This window comes from Rhododendron vialii, chromosome 10a (assembly GCF_030253575.1).
Source record: "Rhododendron vialii isolate Sample 1 chromosome 10a, ASM3025357v1".
Classification (NCBI taxonomy): Eukaryota; Viridiplantae; Streptophyta; class Magnoliopsida; order Ericales; family Ericaceae; genus Rhododendron; species Rhododendron vialii.
In genome coordinates this window covers 39,444,187-39,458,967 of record NC_080566.1, presented here as the reverse complement: position 1 = coordinate 39,458,967, position 14,781 = coordinate 39,444,187, and the positions used below count along the sequence as shown (strand labels likewise).

At 38.7% G+C, this 14,781-nt stretch overlaps 1 protein-coding gene, 1 non-coding gene and 1 pseudogene across 2 annotated transcripts; all 3 read right to left on the bottom strand.

The window, feature by feature from the left end:
* Positions 1 to 3,491: 3,491 nt before the first annotated feature.
* Positions 3,492 to 7,447, bottom strand: LOC131304678 (protein FMP32, mitochondrial-like; annotated as a pseudogene).
* Positions 7,448 to 7,606: 159 nt separating this feature from the next.
* Positions 7,607 to 7,679, bottom strand: TRNAK-CUU (transfer RNA lysine (anticodon CUU)). The gene has a single exon. It is a non-coding gene; the product is annotated as a tRNA-Lys (tRNA).
* A 429-nt stretch (positions 7,680 to 8,108) lies between these two features.
* On the bottom strand, positions 8,109 to 14,682 carry LOC131304068 (uncharacterized). Its single transcript, XM_058331169.1, has 5 exons — positions 14,115 to 14,682; positions 11,196 to 11,365; positions 9,507 to 9,573; positions 8,731 to 8,800; positions 8,109 to 8,629 (listed from the first exon to the last, which is right to left on the bottom strand). Exons 1-5 carry the CDS (start codon positions 14,314 to 14,316, stop codon positions 8,509 to 8,511), a joined length of 630 nt encoding a protein of 209 aa, XP_058187152.1. The 5' UTR covers positions 14,317 to 14,682; the 3' UTR covers positions 8,109 to 8,508.
* Between the last annotated feature and the right edge of the window lie 99 nt (positions 14,683 to 14,781).

The following is a 14,781-nucleotide window of genomic DNA, read 5'->3' as shown; positions in this document are numbered from 1 at the left end:
TAGTAGTTACTATCTCAAATTTAAGGCTGAGGCAATTAATTAATAATTGAAACTTTTAGAGCTCGTGTAGTGTAGTGTAGTGTAGTGTAGTGTTGGGGGTTTCAGTTCAGTACTGGATCTCTATTTCCAACCACAAAATGCAGCAACTACAACGCAATTATGCCACAACCATCTTCGGCAGAAGTACCGAACCACTGTTCAAGAATGACAAATAGCTGTTTTTTCCCCGAAGCTGTTGTTGCAGTTGTTTTTTTTTTTTCTTAAACTAAAATAGCTAAAAATACATTATACATTATCTGGTGTATATTAATTACCTCATTAAATAGTAGTAAGTGATACTTATACCGGTTTGTTTGTCCAATCTCAAATTTTTAACTTATTAAGGAAATCAAAGTTGATCTATTAATTTAAAAATTTACATAATCTGATTCATTGATTTTGAAATTCAACAATCAATTTAAAACATGATTGCAAATTAAGAATACTTCCATGAACAAACTTACTTTAAGCACTACATAGACTTTTCGAGTGATCCGCAACCATAGTATAGTGTACTAACCACTGACATACTGTATATAAATAAATACTCCATTTATATGCAACTCTAGCAGGCCAACAACATCAATATATGGCCCACTTTTTTTTTTGAAAACAATATATGCCCCACTTGATAGTACTACTTGGCAAAAAAAACAAAACAAAAACAAAATGGCCCACTTGATATTGCTACCGCACCTAAGATTCATTGGCCCAACTTAACTTCCACGCTTTTCTTTTGGAAAATTTTTGATATTAGCATTTTAAAAATTGATACAGACACTTTAAAAAACAAAAGAGAGTGACTTTTGAGTTACACTGATTTTGAAATACCTGCATCAATTTTTGAAGAACCAATATCATTTCCCTTTCTTTTTTCTTTTCTCTCGTCAAAAAACAATCAACAAGATAGTAGTACTCCACAACACAATCCACATAGTACTACTCCAGTAGGCTAGCTCAATCTTTGTGGATACCTACCACCAACACATGCCACAAACAAAACGGACATTTAATTTGATAGAAAATTACGAGGCAAACACCTACGGCCAGGCCAACAAGCAGCGAGGATCAACTGACGTACCCACTGTGGTGTTTCTGCCCGAGAGAGACAACAGAGAGATATGGGTTTAGGGTGATCCAAATTTTAACACGGCAAAGGTCAAATCGTAAAGCGATATCTGGGTGTTTATTAATTACCTCATTAATAGGAGTAAGGCTCCGTTCCGCAACTCGATTTAAGTACTTATTTTTTAAGAAAATAATTTCAAATTTCAAAAATAATATGTTTACGCAAATAATTTTTCTACCAATATGGATCTTGTTTGATAAATTTGATAAATCACATTAAGATATTTTATACAGTGCAAAAAAAATTAATAAATTATTTTTCATTTATATTATTTTTGAGTTTGTAAATGTGAAATAAGCTGCTTATTTTTTTAAAAAGTTTCTAGAACGGGGCCTAAGTGATACTTATACCATCAATTTGTTTGTCCAATCTCAGATTTTCAACTTATTAAGGGAACAAAAGCTGATCCATTGATTTAAAAATTTACATAATCTGATCCATTGATTTTGAAATTGAACAATCAATTTGAAACATGTATAAGAGCATCCCATTCCATTGATTTTGAAATTGAACAATCAATTTGAAACATGTATAAGAGCATCCGCAATGGGGTTTGATATATTTGTGTGTTAAAATATTTGTTAAAATGTGTATTAGGATAAAAATAGGTCCCATAAGTGTGTGCTAGACATTGATAACATAGAAGTGTGTTAGAACATCCACAATGAGTTTGGTAAATATGTGTGTTAAAATGTTTGTTAAGATAAAAATGGATCCTACAAGTGTATATTAGAAGTAGTGAATATTTATATTTTATGGTTGAAGATTGAATTATAGAGATGGGACCTACTTATTATTTGCTAGCATTTTTGTTAAACTTAACACACATGCTAGCACACCACTAGATTTAGCACACTCTAGCACACAAGCATTGTGGCACAAAAAATACAATGAACGATTTTTGCACAAGAAAATTTTCCTGTCAACCTCCCATTTCTTACTTTTTTGTTAATTTTGACGGAATTGTTAACAGCCTCACTTTAGTCCAAAGTTCAGGGGGTTTGTGTGTTTAAAAAAGAAATAGAGGGGTGTTGTTGCAAATCGGTCAAAGTACAGGGGGTGTAAATGAAAATTTGCCTGAGTTTCTAACTTCACTCTTCGAACAACTTGAGGTCAAGAAATCTTATCTCGTACATTAATTCCAAAAATTAGCTTGATCATACGACGATAAATGTATCAAAATTTGAATTTGGTTTATAGAGTCATGGACAGTTTAACTTGACATAATCATATCGTCCATTTCATAAACTAAAATTCAACTTTTGATACATCTATTGATCTTTAATCAAGCTAATTTTTTGGATGAATATATTACTTTGTGAGCTCTACAAAATAAACGATTCAGATTGTAACAATAAATGCACGATAAAACCTGCAACGGCGTTGGTGTAAAATCGATAGTTTATGCCGCACCGTCGTGGAAAGGATTTTATAATCTCCAAAGAGTAATCAGTTGGGAAGGCCTCTCAAAGAATAAACACTTGTATCGTAATTTTCTATGTTTGGGTCACAGAGATAGGGAAGTCCATTTTCGTATCCCAATCACTCATGTACGAAGATAAGATGGGTAGCGTGGGGCTTGGTGGAGCGGTGATGTGATTTTCAACTTGGAATTTAGTATAAGGAGAGATGGTTCCAGTTCCACCAACCCCGACTATCCCCACGCGTTTCCTTGTTTCAGTGACCAAAACACGAAGACCCATATAGTAATGTTTTTTTCGGAACCTGTGGAAATTGGAAGTGAAGGGAAGTGCATCATCCACTGGAGAAAAAGGAAGGGGATCAACCGGCCGGGTGGTTGCTGAAAAAAGGGGCGGGATCAACATGGGTCCACATCTCATAACTGGATAGCTCACATGCCAATATTTAACCCCATTACCATTTTCTGTTGTTTCTTTGGGCTGGGGGGGGGGGATTACACTGGTTTCTTTCTTTTTAGTACTCCACTATACTATCGTATCGTTACTAGTATGATTTGGATTTGAATTTGGATTTGGATTTGGAATTTGGACTCCCCGAGATCTAGCCTACTATCAAGACCAAATATAGAATGGTTCTGTAACCATATTAACCAGGAATTTGTTAATTTATCCGTCATTGGGGCCCCTCTCGAGTTGGAAACACAAATAAGTAAACCGTTTTACGGAAGAATAACGTGGGACTTTCTAGAATATATTCTGTGTTCAACTTTCCTCAGTGGAATGTTTTAGGTAGGTAGGTAGGTAGATTTAGTTCCCTACATGTAATTCTAGTGTAACAACAAATCTGAATGGAATTTATCATCACGGGATTGAACAAATGAGTGTGCCATAAAAACAAGAAATAAAAATAACAAATTGAACTCATGATCCAACAAAAGAAAATGGAACATCCAGATCCAATGGGAATAATTTCTCTTGATCATCCATTTACAGTGTGATCCAATTTCCTATCTTTTCCCTTCCAGCAATCACTGGCATTTTAAGAAATACTCCAACACACAGTTCGTTGGCTAAGTTTATTTTCCCCACTTCTCTTTTTCTTGTTTCCCTTGGCTTTCAATTTAGTTATGTCAGTAACTATTGGCAACTCAACAAGCATACATTAAGAATTCAAGATACCAACTACAGCAGGACCAACAGTGGAGATAGAAACAAGAGTACCTATGCAGTACTTTAGGACCTCGTATTTTGCGGCTTCCAACTGGCCCTTAGTTCATGAATTTCCTGAGATTAAAATAAAGTAAAAGGAAATGATCCAAAAAAATTTAGGCACAAATAAAGGTAAAAAAAGGCACCGCCAGAATCAATATTTCAGCTGGCACAAGAGCACTCACTCTATCAAGTTTGTTAGTGAGGTTAGTATTTTGTTGATTCTGATTCGTTGGCTCATCCTGCATCCTCCTGCACATAGCAGCATCAATTTTTGCACCGAAACAGGAATTGTGCTATGCTCAGAAAAAAATTCACATATACCCCCTTTCAAGATTCAAATCCAAACGCTGCTCCGCTGTGACCTTGTCAATCTCATAACTGTGTCACAATGAATTGCCCTCCATTGAAAAATGAGCCTTCTATAAATGAATGCAAAATCCAATATGACGCGGTCAAATAGTTTTCATGGCTATAAACAAACCTCAGTTCGCTGCGCATCTTTTCTATCTCACTCTGAAGTTTTACAGTTTCGTGTTGGGAAAAATGGTTTTCCTACATCAGGGATTGTATAAATGACTAAACAAATTGGTAAAAATCAAGTTTCTTGCTTGTTAGGTTAAGATTTGATGGGAATATTTATAGGCCTTTCAAATGAACCCATCATCAGATATCTTGTTTCAACTTCTGTATCTTATTCCAATCATTCAAGTAACAAGACAATAGCACTGGTCACATGCTACAGTTCTCTATGGAATGAAGGCTTATTTCTGATTAAGAGTAGTTTCTGTAAAGTGAAGAATAGAAACCATGTCTCTGATATATACCGATATATAATGACTTAAAGGCCAATTATCTGGGCCTGTCGCCCACCGAAATCTCAACAAATATCATAATTGTTCGGTCCCAGCTGCTAAGCAAATATTGCCCCAAGTGCAACACTAAAACTGCAGGGATGAATAGTAAAGATCAAAGAAGGAGGACCAAAGAGAAATGAATTAATCAGCTCAAGTTCCATTTACACCAATAAGAGAGGTCCTCCTCAAAGATTCTCTGGCCAAGCAAAAACGGAAAGCGGCAGCAGGGTAACAATGGGCAGAAAATATTTTTGGAAAGGAGTAGTTATATGCCCAAGATGAATTCAGTGCTGTCAGTTGTAACCGACTATAGATATGTCCTCATGCAAACACACGGGTGCAATTGCCTTGGCCCTCCTGGATAATAACGTATTCTTGCTTTCCTCTTTCCATCTCCTTGAGTACAGACTTTATCACCGCAATGTAGACTGCACTTATGTTTGGTCCCCACAGCTACTTCAACTAATTAGATGCAAACCCAACTAATGAGGTGAATGATCTACCAGACTAAAATAAAAGGGATGACTATGGCATTCTTGTTACTATATGCTTTTTCTCTTGAAAAAGATGGATGTTACACAGTGGATGAAGAGATGGAATCGAGGGCTTATCAGTTTATTCTTTCCATCAAATTCCTATTGAAGCACAAATTTGTTTTCCATTGCATAGAAAAGAAGACAACGAAATTAGATTTGGGTAAATCCATTCATGGCTACCTTACCGTTTGCTTTTAAAACTTCTACTCCATATGCACTTTAACTACGTAGCCCCATGTCTTTTAGGAGGCAATATAGAGAAAAGGAAATGTACTTGCCCAATTTTACCTCATCCTCATGGTAATAGAACATGACGGTATATTTTCTTAGAGATGAGTCAAACATCTCCAGTAGTAGTCCAGTGTGTTGGATCGAGCTGTATCCTTGAAACAACCTTTAGATCAGCCGTGCCTTTTTTGGCTATTTGACAATATTATCAATGGAATCTAGAACGTGAGGTAACCATAGTGAGCCTTTAAACAATGGTAGACACCAGGCACATGATAGTGTCGTGCATCATCCAGACAACAAGAGTGGAAGATGTGTGCACCAAAGTGAGCCTTCAAATTCATGGCAGGCACCAGGCACATGATAGCACCTTTGTGTCTTTTGGAGGACAATGGAAGATGTATGCTTGAGGCTCAACATCATAGAAGGAGTGTATGGATGACATGGCAACCCAGAGGATACGAAATGAGTACGGAGACTTCTAGTTAGACCTCAGAGGGGAGCATATGGAATAACTTGATCCAACCCAGCCCCGGGAAAGGAGCATACGGGGCTACATGGCTCAACCATGGGGCGGGAGGGGGGAGCAACCTCAGAGAAGAGGGTATGGAGATATGTGGTTGGTCAATGAGACATGTTAGGAGGGTTGACAAGCAGAACCAGGTTATGTTGAGACTACGGTTGGGCAATGAAGTGGAAGGCACAGTCGTGACATCGTGGCTCGCCACTTGGGTGACGCAAATGTACCTACACATTTAAGACTAACAGTATGTTAACCTCATACTTGTAAATGCCAAGTTCTTATTAACTAAGGTCTTCAAAAGGCCAACACTGGACTTCAAGTACCTGCATTGTCTGAAAAGGACTTCAAAAGACAAAACCAGGTCACAACCAGTTACCCAACATGACCCGATTACTGTTTAATAACGCATAGAAGAACTGGTATTCAAATATAGAAAATCCTATGTTCACATGACCCTTCTGTAACCCCATTCTTTAGGATTTATTAGGAATGCATGGTATTCATTTTGTAATGAAGACAGACTGGTAAGAAATCAAATAATAGAGAATCCACAAGCAAATAAGAAGGGCAGAGTTTAGACTACCTGTGAGCTTTGAACTTTCGCCTTGAATTTGGATAAGTTGGACTCCTGAATCATCTCAATCTAAAAGTGACAGAAACAGAGAACTCAGAATAGCAATTCACAAGGACACTATGACACAATAAGCAATAATGCATAAAGAGACGGAAAAAAAAAATCCCACTTTCTGGGTTTCAGCCTTGGAGACGAAGGAATGAGCAACATTTACCAAGCTGTCATTCAAACCTTCGGTGATGGCAGCTGTTATGGCCTCGGCATGCTTGGAAGGCACTCCTTGTGCCTCCAATTTCTTAACCTGCACAAAGTCAAAACGTTTTCAGAATCCCAACAAACAATTTTGGATCTTTTTTCCCCGCAAAAATCATCATCAAGTTTGGCTCTAAACAAATCGGACCCCACACAATTCAAACACTTTTTGCAGTTTCTTTGATACTAATTGAACACCAATAGGAAACGTCAAAATTAAAACTTGACAATCCCAAGCAAAACATGTATGCATGTATATTGTGTTGGCATACAAGAGCTAAGGTGTCGACTGAGGAAAAGGCGGTTTCTGGTGGTGGAGTGGAGGAGGTGAGAAATGTGTCTGGAAGAAGGGGGGAATGAACAAGTAGGGATGGAATTGTAGTCTCGAGGAGCAGTTTGAAGGCAGCTTGATGGGCAGCCAAGTTGAGTTTTTTGTTCCCCACCCGCATACACGCCGCATATTATTTATAATAATGATCATAATGGAGTAACATGCGGCGACCCTTCCCCTATTCAACCAGGCAAAAAAGTAGCACTAGTATTTTTCTGTCAAGAATCAGATCGGAGTCGGTGAAAGATTAAAAGATAGAGCTGGATTTGGGTGTAGTAAAAATGCAAGATCTCAACAGACACCATTACCAATATGGGCAGGGCAGGGCTGGGCGAATTGTGAGGTGGCCGAAACGGAACAACTCTCTTTCTCCCTTTCCCTGCGTCTTGTGGATTTCACTTCAGGAACCTTCGTCTCTCTCTCTCTCTCGTCCTGTCTTCTTCCCACTCCCACCTCGGAAAACGTGGACAAGAAAAGAGGCCGGCAAAAAGGTTTTAGAGACATCATCGCCCACCGTGGGGCTCGAACCCACGACCACAAGGTTAAGAGCCTTGCGCTCTACCAACTGAGCTAGACGGGCTTCCTTGCCCTGACACCTGATTGACATGACTTTAACTCTTCGGAATGACAACTCTGATGCATCTCATGCTCATTCGACGGTGAGCATAGTGATATATCAATGGCGGGGAATCCTTTTATACAGCTTAATAAAGCAAAAGAAGAACAAAAAACACTCAATTTAAGAAGGCATAATTCCAGCTTTCTTTCCGTTGCTATTGTTCTGACGTGATCACAGTCTCGTGCTGGCCATAGGCGTGGCTTCTAGTATTACTTTTCTATTAATCCAATTCATTCAACAATCTGCTTAAAATATTGACTTGGACAGAGATAATACAGTTTTGCAACATAAATCGTCAAAAAACTGCACCATCAAGAAAGGATCGCTACATCACCCAACTGCAAAATTGATGATTTCTGGAGCAAGATGAAATGAGTAAATGTCTCCAAATATTCACAAGTCGATAAAAAAATTTATTATATTTCCCTTAACTTAAGGCTACAACAACTTTCCAACCTCGCCACGATGGCACCAGTGAACCATATTTTGGCTACAAAAACAAAATCATAATTGCAGAGTATGATAGCGAAGAACAAGGCTATCTATCTCCCCCTCAAAATCATAATTGCAGGCATTCGGATGCCAACACCAATACATAACATATATTTCATTAAAACATCGTTCGGAATTTTGAACAGAAAATGCAAAAATGTCCCCCTCTACCCTTTCCAATTGGACAATTGCTTTGTGGAGCTGAACTGAACTGAAAGGAGAACAGGGAGGTTGTTTTGTGATCTACCCTTCTTGCTTAGTTTCTTGATGCCTCTTATACCATATGATACTAGCAATCTTACTTCGGACGCCTTCGGTGTGGATATAAAATGTCATCAAGACGATCTTTTATGTTATTGCCCACTCTACGCAGGTTCTTGGCTACCCCCATGGCAACCACATTCGCATTTCTAGAAAATCTGCACAAAATGAACTTATAAGCCTTGCAAGAGTTATCCGTACGAGGAGGGAGAAACATTGACCCCCAACTGATTAAAAGGACAACAAATCATCAGCTTGCCTGCTCAAGAACTCATCCCCTGCGGAATGAGTAGGTTTATGCGTCCGAGGTGGTTGAAATCCATGGGCATCTTCAAGGTAGAAACACCATATATTAGTAACAGTATATAATGCAATGCAAGCCACAGAACATTCCACGAGTGAAAATCATCACACAAAAAAAAATGTCATTAATGGAGATATCCCGTACGATATTAGAAGCACAGAAGAAAATGGAGAAAATTGAAATCTAGACTAATTTTACTCAACCAGCAAATAGCAAGAGATATGAAAAGAGAAAGCAATAAGCCAAGGAAGCAACAAATTTCTTCGCCATCATCTAAAACTCAGTCCTTGAGGCATAACTCAGAAAGAACACACAGGCATGCATGTTGCTCTGGCAAACCACCTTGCGCAGCTCAAATAAGCCACATCTTCAAGCTTGATCCAAATTTGAAGAAATTAAGGCCGATTATACCTTTTATTGTGTCAGAGCTTAGAGAAACATTGTCAAGTTATTAGAGATCGTATAGGATATCAGTAGGGAAAGGTTTTGAAGCTACAACTGAATAGGAATAGAGTGGTTAATGGGTAAAGTTCCTTCTGAAATGCTCTACTTCCAGGCTCTCTTCCATCTTGCAATATAGGCTTACATGATGACTGTAAGGCTGCACAGCTAGCTTGGGAGTTTCCAAGGCCGTGACAATAGCTTGTCAATGCATTGACCAGACAATATTTTCTTTTTGTAGCAAATATCTTCATCAAACCAAATGGCAAATGTAACTGCTGCTAAGCTACCTTCTTTGTTCTGAACACCAGCTGGAACAGGATCGACAGCAGTATTGACCTTTCTGTCTACCAAAACCTGCAGGAAGAGTTCATTATAGCAGTTATTAGATAACAATTGCGAATAACAACCAAAGTACAGAACAGACATTCCAGATTGTGGGACTTGACAACTTCTCACTTACTGGAGAGAGATTGTGAGCACATAAATCCTTTCTATAATACCCTCCATTTACACCCAAAAGAAAAATAATAAACATCATTGCGATTTATTTGGGTTGAAACTCCAAATCCAAGCCATGGATCTTTAGATTCTGGAATCTATAAATGCAAAAACTGTTGACGGACATTCTCACCCATCAAGGGTAGAGGGTTATATTAGACCGACGCTCTCCAAGAGATGTGGAGTCTATCTATCACTCAGATGGCCATGAGTAGATATTCGAGAGACCTCTAGCCAATGAAAGAAGATCATAAGCAGCCATCAACCCTTCAGGACAGAGCGTCCTCAGTTTAATACCTTTTGTCCACCACTGCCACTAGCATACACATCAAAAGCACAACAGGGAGCGCTTAGGAATCGGGGGCACGAAGCAGGGGATGGGGAGGGAGCGGGATCAGGATCGGGGGCCGAGGCAGGGGAGATGAGAATCATAGAAGCTCCTCATTCGGGAGTGTCACATGGAGCGCTTAGGAATAATATATGAAAATATAAATACATATTACAAGTAAATATTATTATTTCGTCATTCATTTCAACAGCAAATAATATCTTAGTGACTAAGCAATATAATGTTAATATCAAGTACTTGAGCAAATTAATGTTAATATTTTTCTACTATCTTATCACGACTTTGTATTTTCTCTTGCTTGGTATCTTCTATTTTTGTTTCTTTTGGGATTTATATGCCTCAAAGGCTCTATCCTAGGTGGGAGCCGGTTCCTTTCTCAATGGGAGCATGGTTCCTCGTAGAGTCTGACTTGGGAGCGTGGGAGCGAGCTTATGAGGTGGATTTGCCACCCACATAGGTGGTTCCTGCAACTAAGATCTAGGTTCAGGCTATCACTCAAACGATGTCGGTCTCTACTCTACCCACAACCAACACAATGGAGAAACCAAGCATATCCCTTTTTTTTAATAAGTAAATAACTATATAGATGAAGGCATTAAGGGAATACCACCCGTATACAAATAGGCCACGAGACCAGGCATATCCCTTTTTAACCTATTTTTAATTGATTCACAAAGTCTCAAGTGATCGGACTTGAAGGTATCATACACAATTACTCTTTCCACCACAGTAATTCAGGTTTAAGTACTGGATTGAGTTATCACACAACTCACAATCATGTAATTCATCCACCACATTCAGGAATATGTATGAAAAATACGAAATGCCAACATTTTTTGTTCGAACATATCTTCTTACACCTATTTTCTTAATTTCCGTACATAGCATGACTTAACTGTTAGTAATTTGTAGACAAACAATATTGAAGAGTTTAAAATAAGTACAATTCAACAAATTCCCAATGATAAAACTATCATTTGCATCTCTAGAAACAATATCAATACACAATAGCTCACATGAGCAACATGGTACGATGGATAACATATTAACAATGAAACCATAAGGTATCATTGCAACATTAAGAACCAAAATAAAACTGTAAAGAATACAAAAATATTGAGTTGATAACCTCGAGGCCAACACAGATCGGCAATTCTGCTTGCGTCTCTTGAGCATCCACAGAACTGCCTTTCCGATCCGAATATACAGAGTAACCAACACAAGCATACTTGAAATCTGCAAGGCTTCTACCCTCTCTAGAGGCTTCAATCTCAGATACTCCAACTATGTAGAGCGGTACTAGTTACGAAACATGGAGATCAGTATCCATTTATAGTTCTCATGAAAACTTCAAGCAGAAACATAATTATATGCAGGAACCTCACAAAAATGCAACACCAAGGGGTTTGGCCAAGTAAGAATGAGTAAACTAATAAGTGCTTGTCCTCCATGAGGTCACTTGTTCGAATCCAACTGAAGCCAAAGATTCCAAACCTTGGGGCCACTGGAGGGTTTGCCCGATCGATAACTTCAGAGCCCCGAAATTAGTCGAGGTGTGCATAAGTTGGCCCAGACATCCGGTTATCAAGAAAAACTCACAAAAAATGCATTGTACAATACCAAATTGTATACCCAAGGTTTGTAATGTGAAACACATATCCTCCAAAAGTTTTGTGCTCGAAATGCAAAACGTGATTTTCCTTATTGGGAAAGGACAAGACAGTTTTCTCAAAAAGGTTTTGTGAATAGAAGCAAAAGAACTTTCCCTCCACATATTTAGCAGCTCCGGACAGTTAAGGTATTGGTAGTCGTTACACATTCTCATGGTTAATTTAATACAAAGATTTAGAAACATCATAAATCGGTATTGTACTTCCATGCGGAGGGATGCCCATCTACTTCATTTCTGATGGCATTGGAGCTTTGGGCTTGCGTTCTCTCTTGGTTTTGAGTGGTTTGGGTTTCCCCAGAGGAAGGGCTACAACTTCTTCATTGTTGGGGAGATTACAGTAGGGAAGAGGAGAAGGAGATAGTGGGAAATGGTTGCTTTTCTTTTTTCTTTTTTGATGTGGTTCATTTAGCGAGAAAGGAATCCAATTGCTTGGAGAGTCTTTGGCTATAGTCATCAAAATGGCTTGGAGAGTCTTTGGCTAGAGACTTCTAACTCTCAATCTCTAGTAGTTTGTTCGGCAAGGATTCGAGGGAATCCAGTCCTTCACTTGACCAATTTCTTAATCTAATAGATCCTTTTCTTATCAACCGAACTGCATAGGGCCCTTCAGTAGTAGGCCACTTTGGTAAATACATTTGGCATTCCCTTAATCCCCTGAGCTCATATAATTGCTAACTTCTCAAAGAACAATATCAACTATAACAAGCAATATTGACGGCCGTACTATTCTTGCAAGATGCACTGATTGTGTACATGATCAACAAAGATTAAGGGGGTAAGCAGATCTTTCTCCACTTTCAGATTAATGTACAGAGTTTTCATACTGTGTACTGGCAAGACATCACCTAAATGATGGTTCTTGAATATTTCACAGTTGTTTTCAACAAACAAAAAAAAAACAATTTTCAGAGGCATATAGAAGGGAAAGATTACCCTCCGATAGATGTTCGTATTTAGTGCAAAGCTATCACACTTTAACTATACATGTGCGTACAAATACATGTATAAGTACATATAAGTATGCATACACTTCAATTCTGACATTCGTCCATTACTGCCACAAGCAGGAACAACCCATAACACCCATTAGGCCACGTTTGTCTCAGGTATTGGAGTTGGAGCCGAATGAAAACACATGGAGCCCTTATGTCAACAGCATCAAGTCCAAGTTTGTTTCACCAGATGCTGGATGAGGCAGATTAGTTGTTTGACTGCACAACAAATCCTCATCCACCAACCAAAAAATGGATAACTTCATCAAAGTTCCTTCCTTTTTAAATTCCGTTACCAAATATGGACAAAATCCCTCTTCCTGGTATTTATAAACTCATCCAATAGCACATCATACTAATTCATATACTGATGCATTCAGGTCCGGCAGTATCACTTGTCCCCTCGTCCCCAATTCTATCCCCCAGAACAAACATCGGCACATCGTCTTTGTGTACTACATCTACATGGTATCCAAACAAAAGTAGCATGGCATGGCTGAGGGAATCCAGCAAGATAATATCCCAATTATTACTCAACTAGTGAGAAACTCTAGAGAGGTTCTCATTTTGACGAAACCTCGAAGGATTATATACCATCAACTGTGGTGATGGATCTCTGTTTCTGCAATAGAGCCTCTCCATCCCCATAACCAGCTTAAGTAATGCAAATGAAGCCCTATTTCAATTGGACCCAACACACTATTCCACAAAATTGAAGTCAACTAATACCATAAACAATCAAGTGAGACCAAAACCAGGCCACAAGGAGGGAATAAAACAACACACCAAGAAGACTAACTGAGAGATGAAGTGCAGGATCCAACTTGTTGTCACTTGTCAGTCGCACTAAAGCCTTATCAGTAAGGAAAGAAAGATATAGGATGAGACATTAGCTCACAAACAACTCCGTTAATTATACAATCAGTACAATCCGTTGTTTGATTAACCAAAAAGATTCAAAGTCATACAGATAAACCAGTTTGCACGTGAAAAGGGATCTTTTGTGGAATGAATGCGTAATCTAAATGACTCGTTATGCTGACAATTAGCCTTGGTTGTAATCATAATCAGAATAATTCAAAACTGAAAGATCGAGTAGCCTAAAAGATTCACGTTGAAGAGATGATTCACCCGTTTGTGCAAAAAGTGGGATCTTTTTGAAATAAGTGCTTGTAATTTACAAAAACCCCAACCCAAGATCAAAAGAAAATGAATAAGGCAAAGCAGCACAAAAGCAGATAAGATGAATAAGGCAAAGCAGCACAAAAGCACGAGAATTGAAAAGTGCAAAGAAATGGGCGAGCAAGGGGTTTATATTCATGTGTCTATGCGGTTACAGGTAGGCCGATGGAGGAATGTATGTATGTATGAGATGAGGGAGTACCTTGGGGGAGGGAGCGAGGGATGCCTACGCAGAGAGGATTGCGAGAATTGGATTTGAGGGTGGATGAGTAATATACACATCCCTTGCATGACTTGGCCTTCTTCGCTGGACTTTCCTTGTGGATTTGATTGCTGCTGCTGTTGTTGTTGTTGTTAGGGCTTTCTTTATCTCCTCCTTTCTCTTTGCCCGTCTCTTCCTCCATCGCTCTCTCTCTCTCTCTCTCTCTCTTGATGGTACTACTGGGCCTTATATAATTTTGTAAAAATGACTTTTACCATAAGTGACTCACCGGACTCAACATAGAGTACGTCGAGTACCAAATAAGGAGTACGTACTACGTAAATACGTGCCGACTAATCTGGGAAATTCCAAGAAACAGTCCAAACAACGTAGCTCGCTTCCTCTGAAAAATCTTGCTACTTTTATGGCGTTGAGTTGAGATTGGCCTAAACGGATTGATTTCCAGATTCCAGAATTTGGAATCAAGCTAATGAAAACACCCTCCACATTTGCTAATCTAACCTCTCTCTACCCTCTGCCGCTCTAGCAGGGAACAAATTTTTTAAAAAGACTCCACTCTTTCCTCTGATTTTTTACTACAGTACCATTTTTGTGCGACTTTTTAAATGACAAGGAAAAAATGAACTTTTTTTTGTCGCAGGTGCTT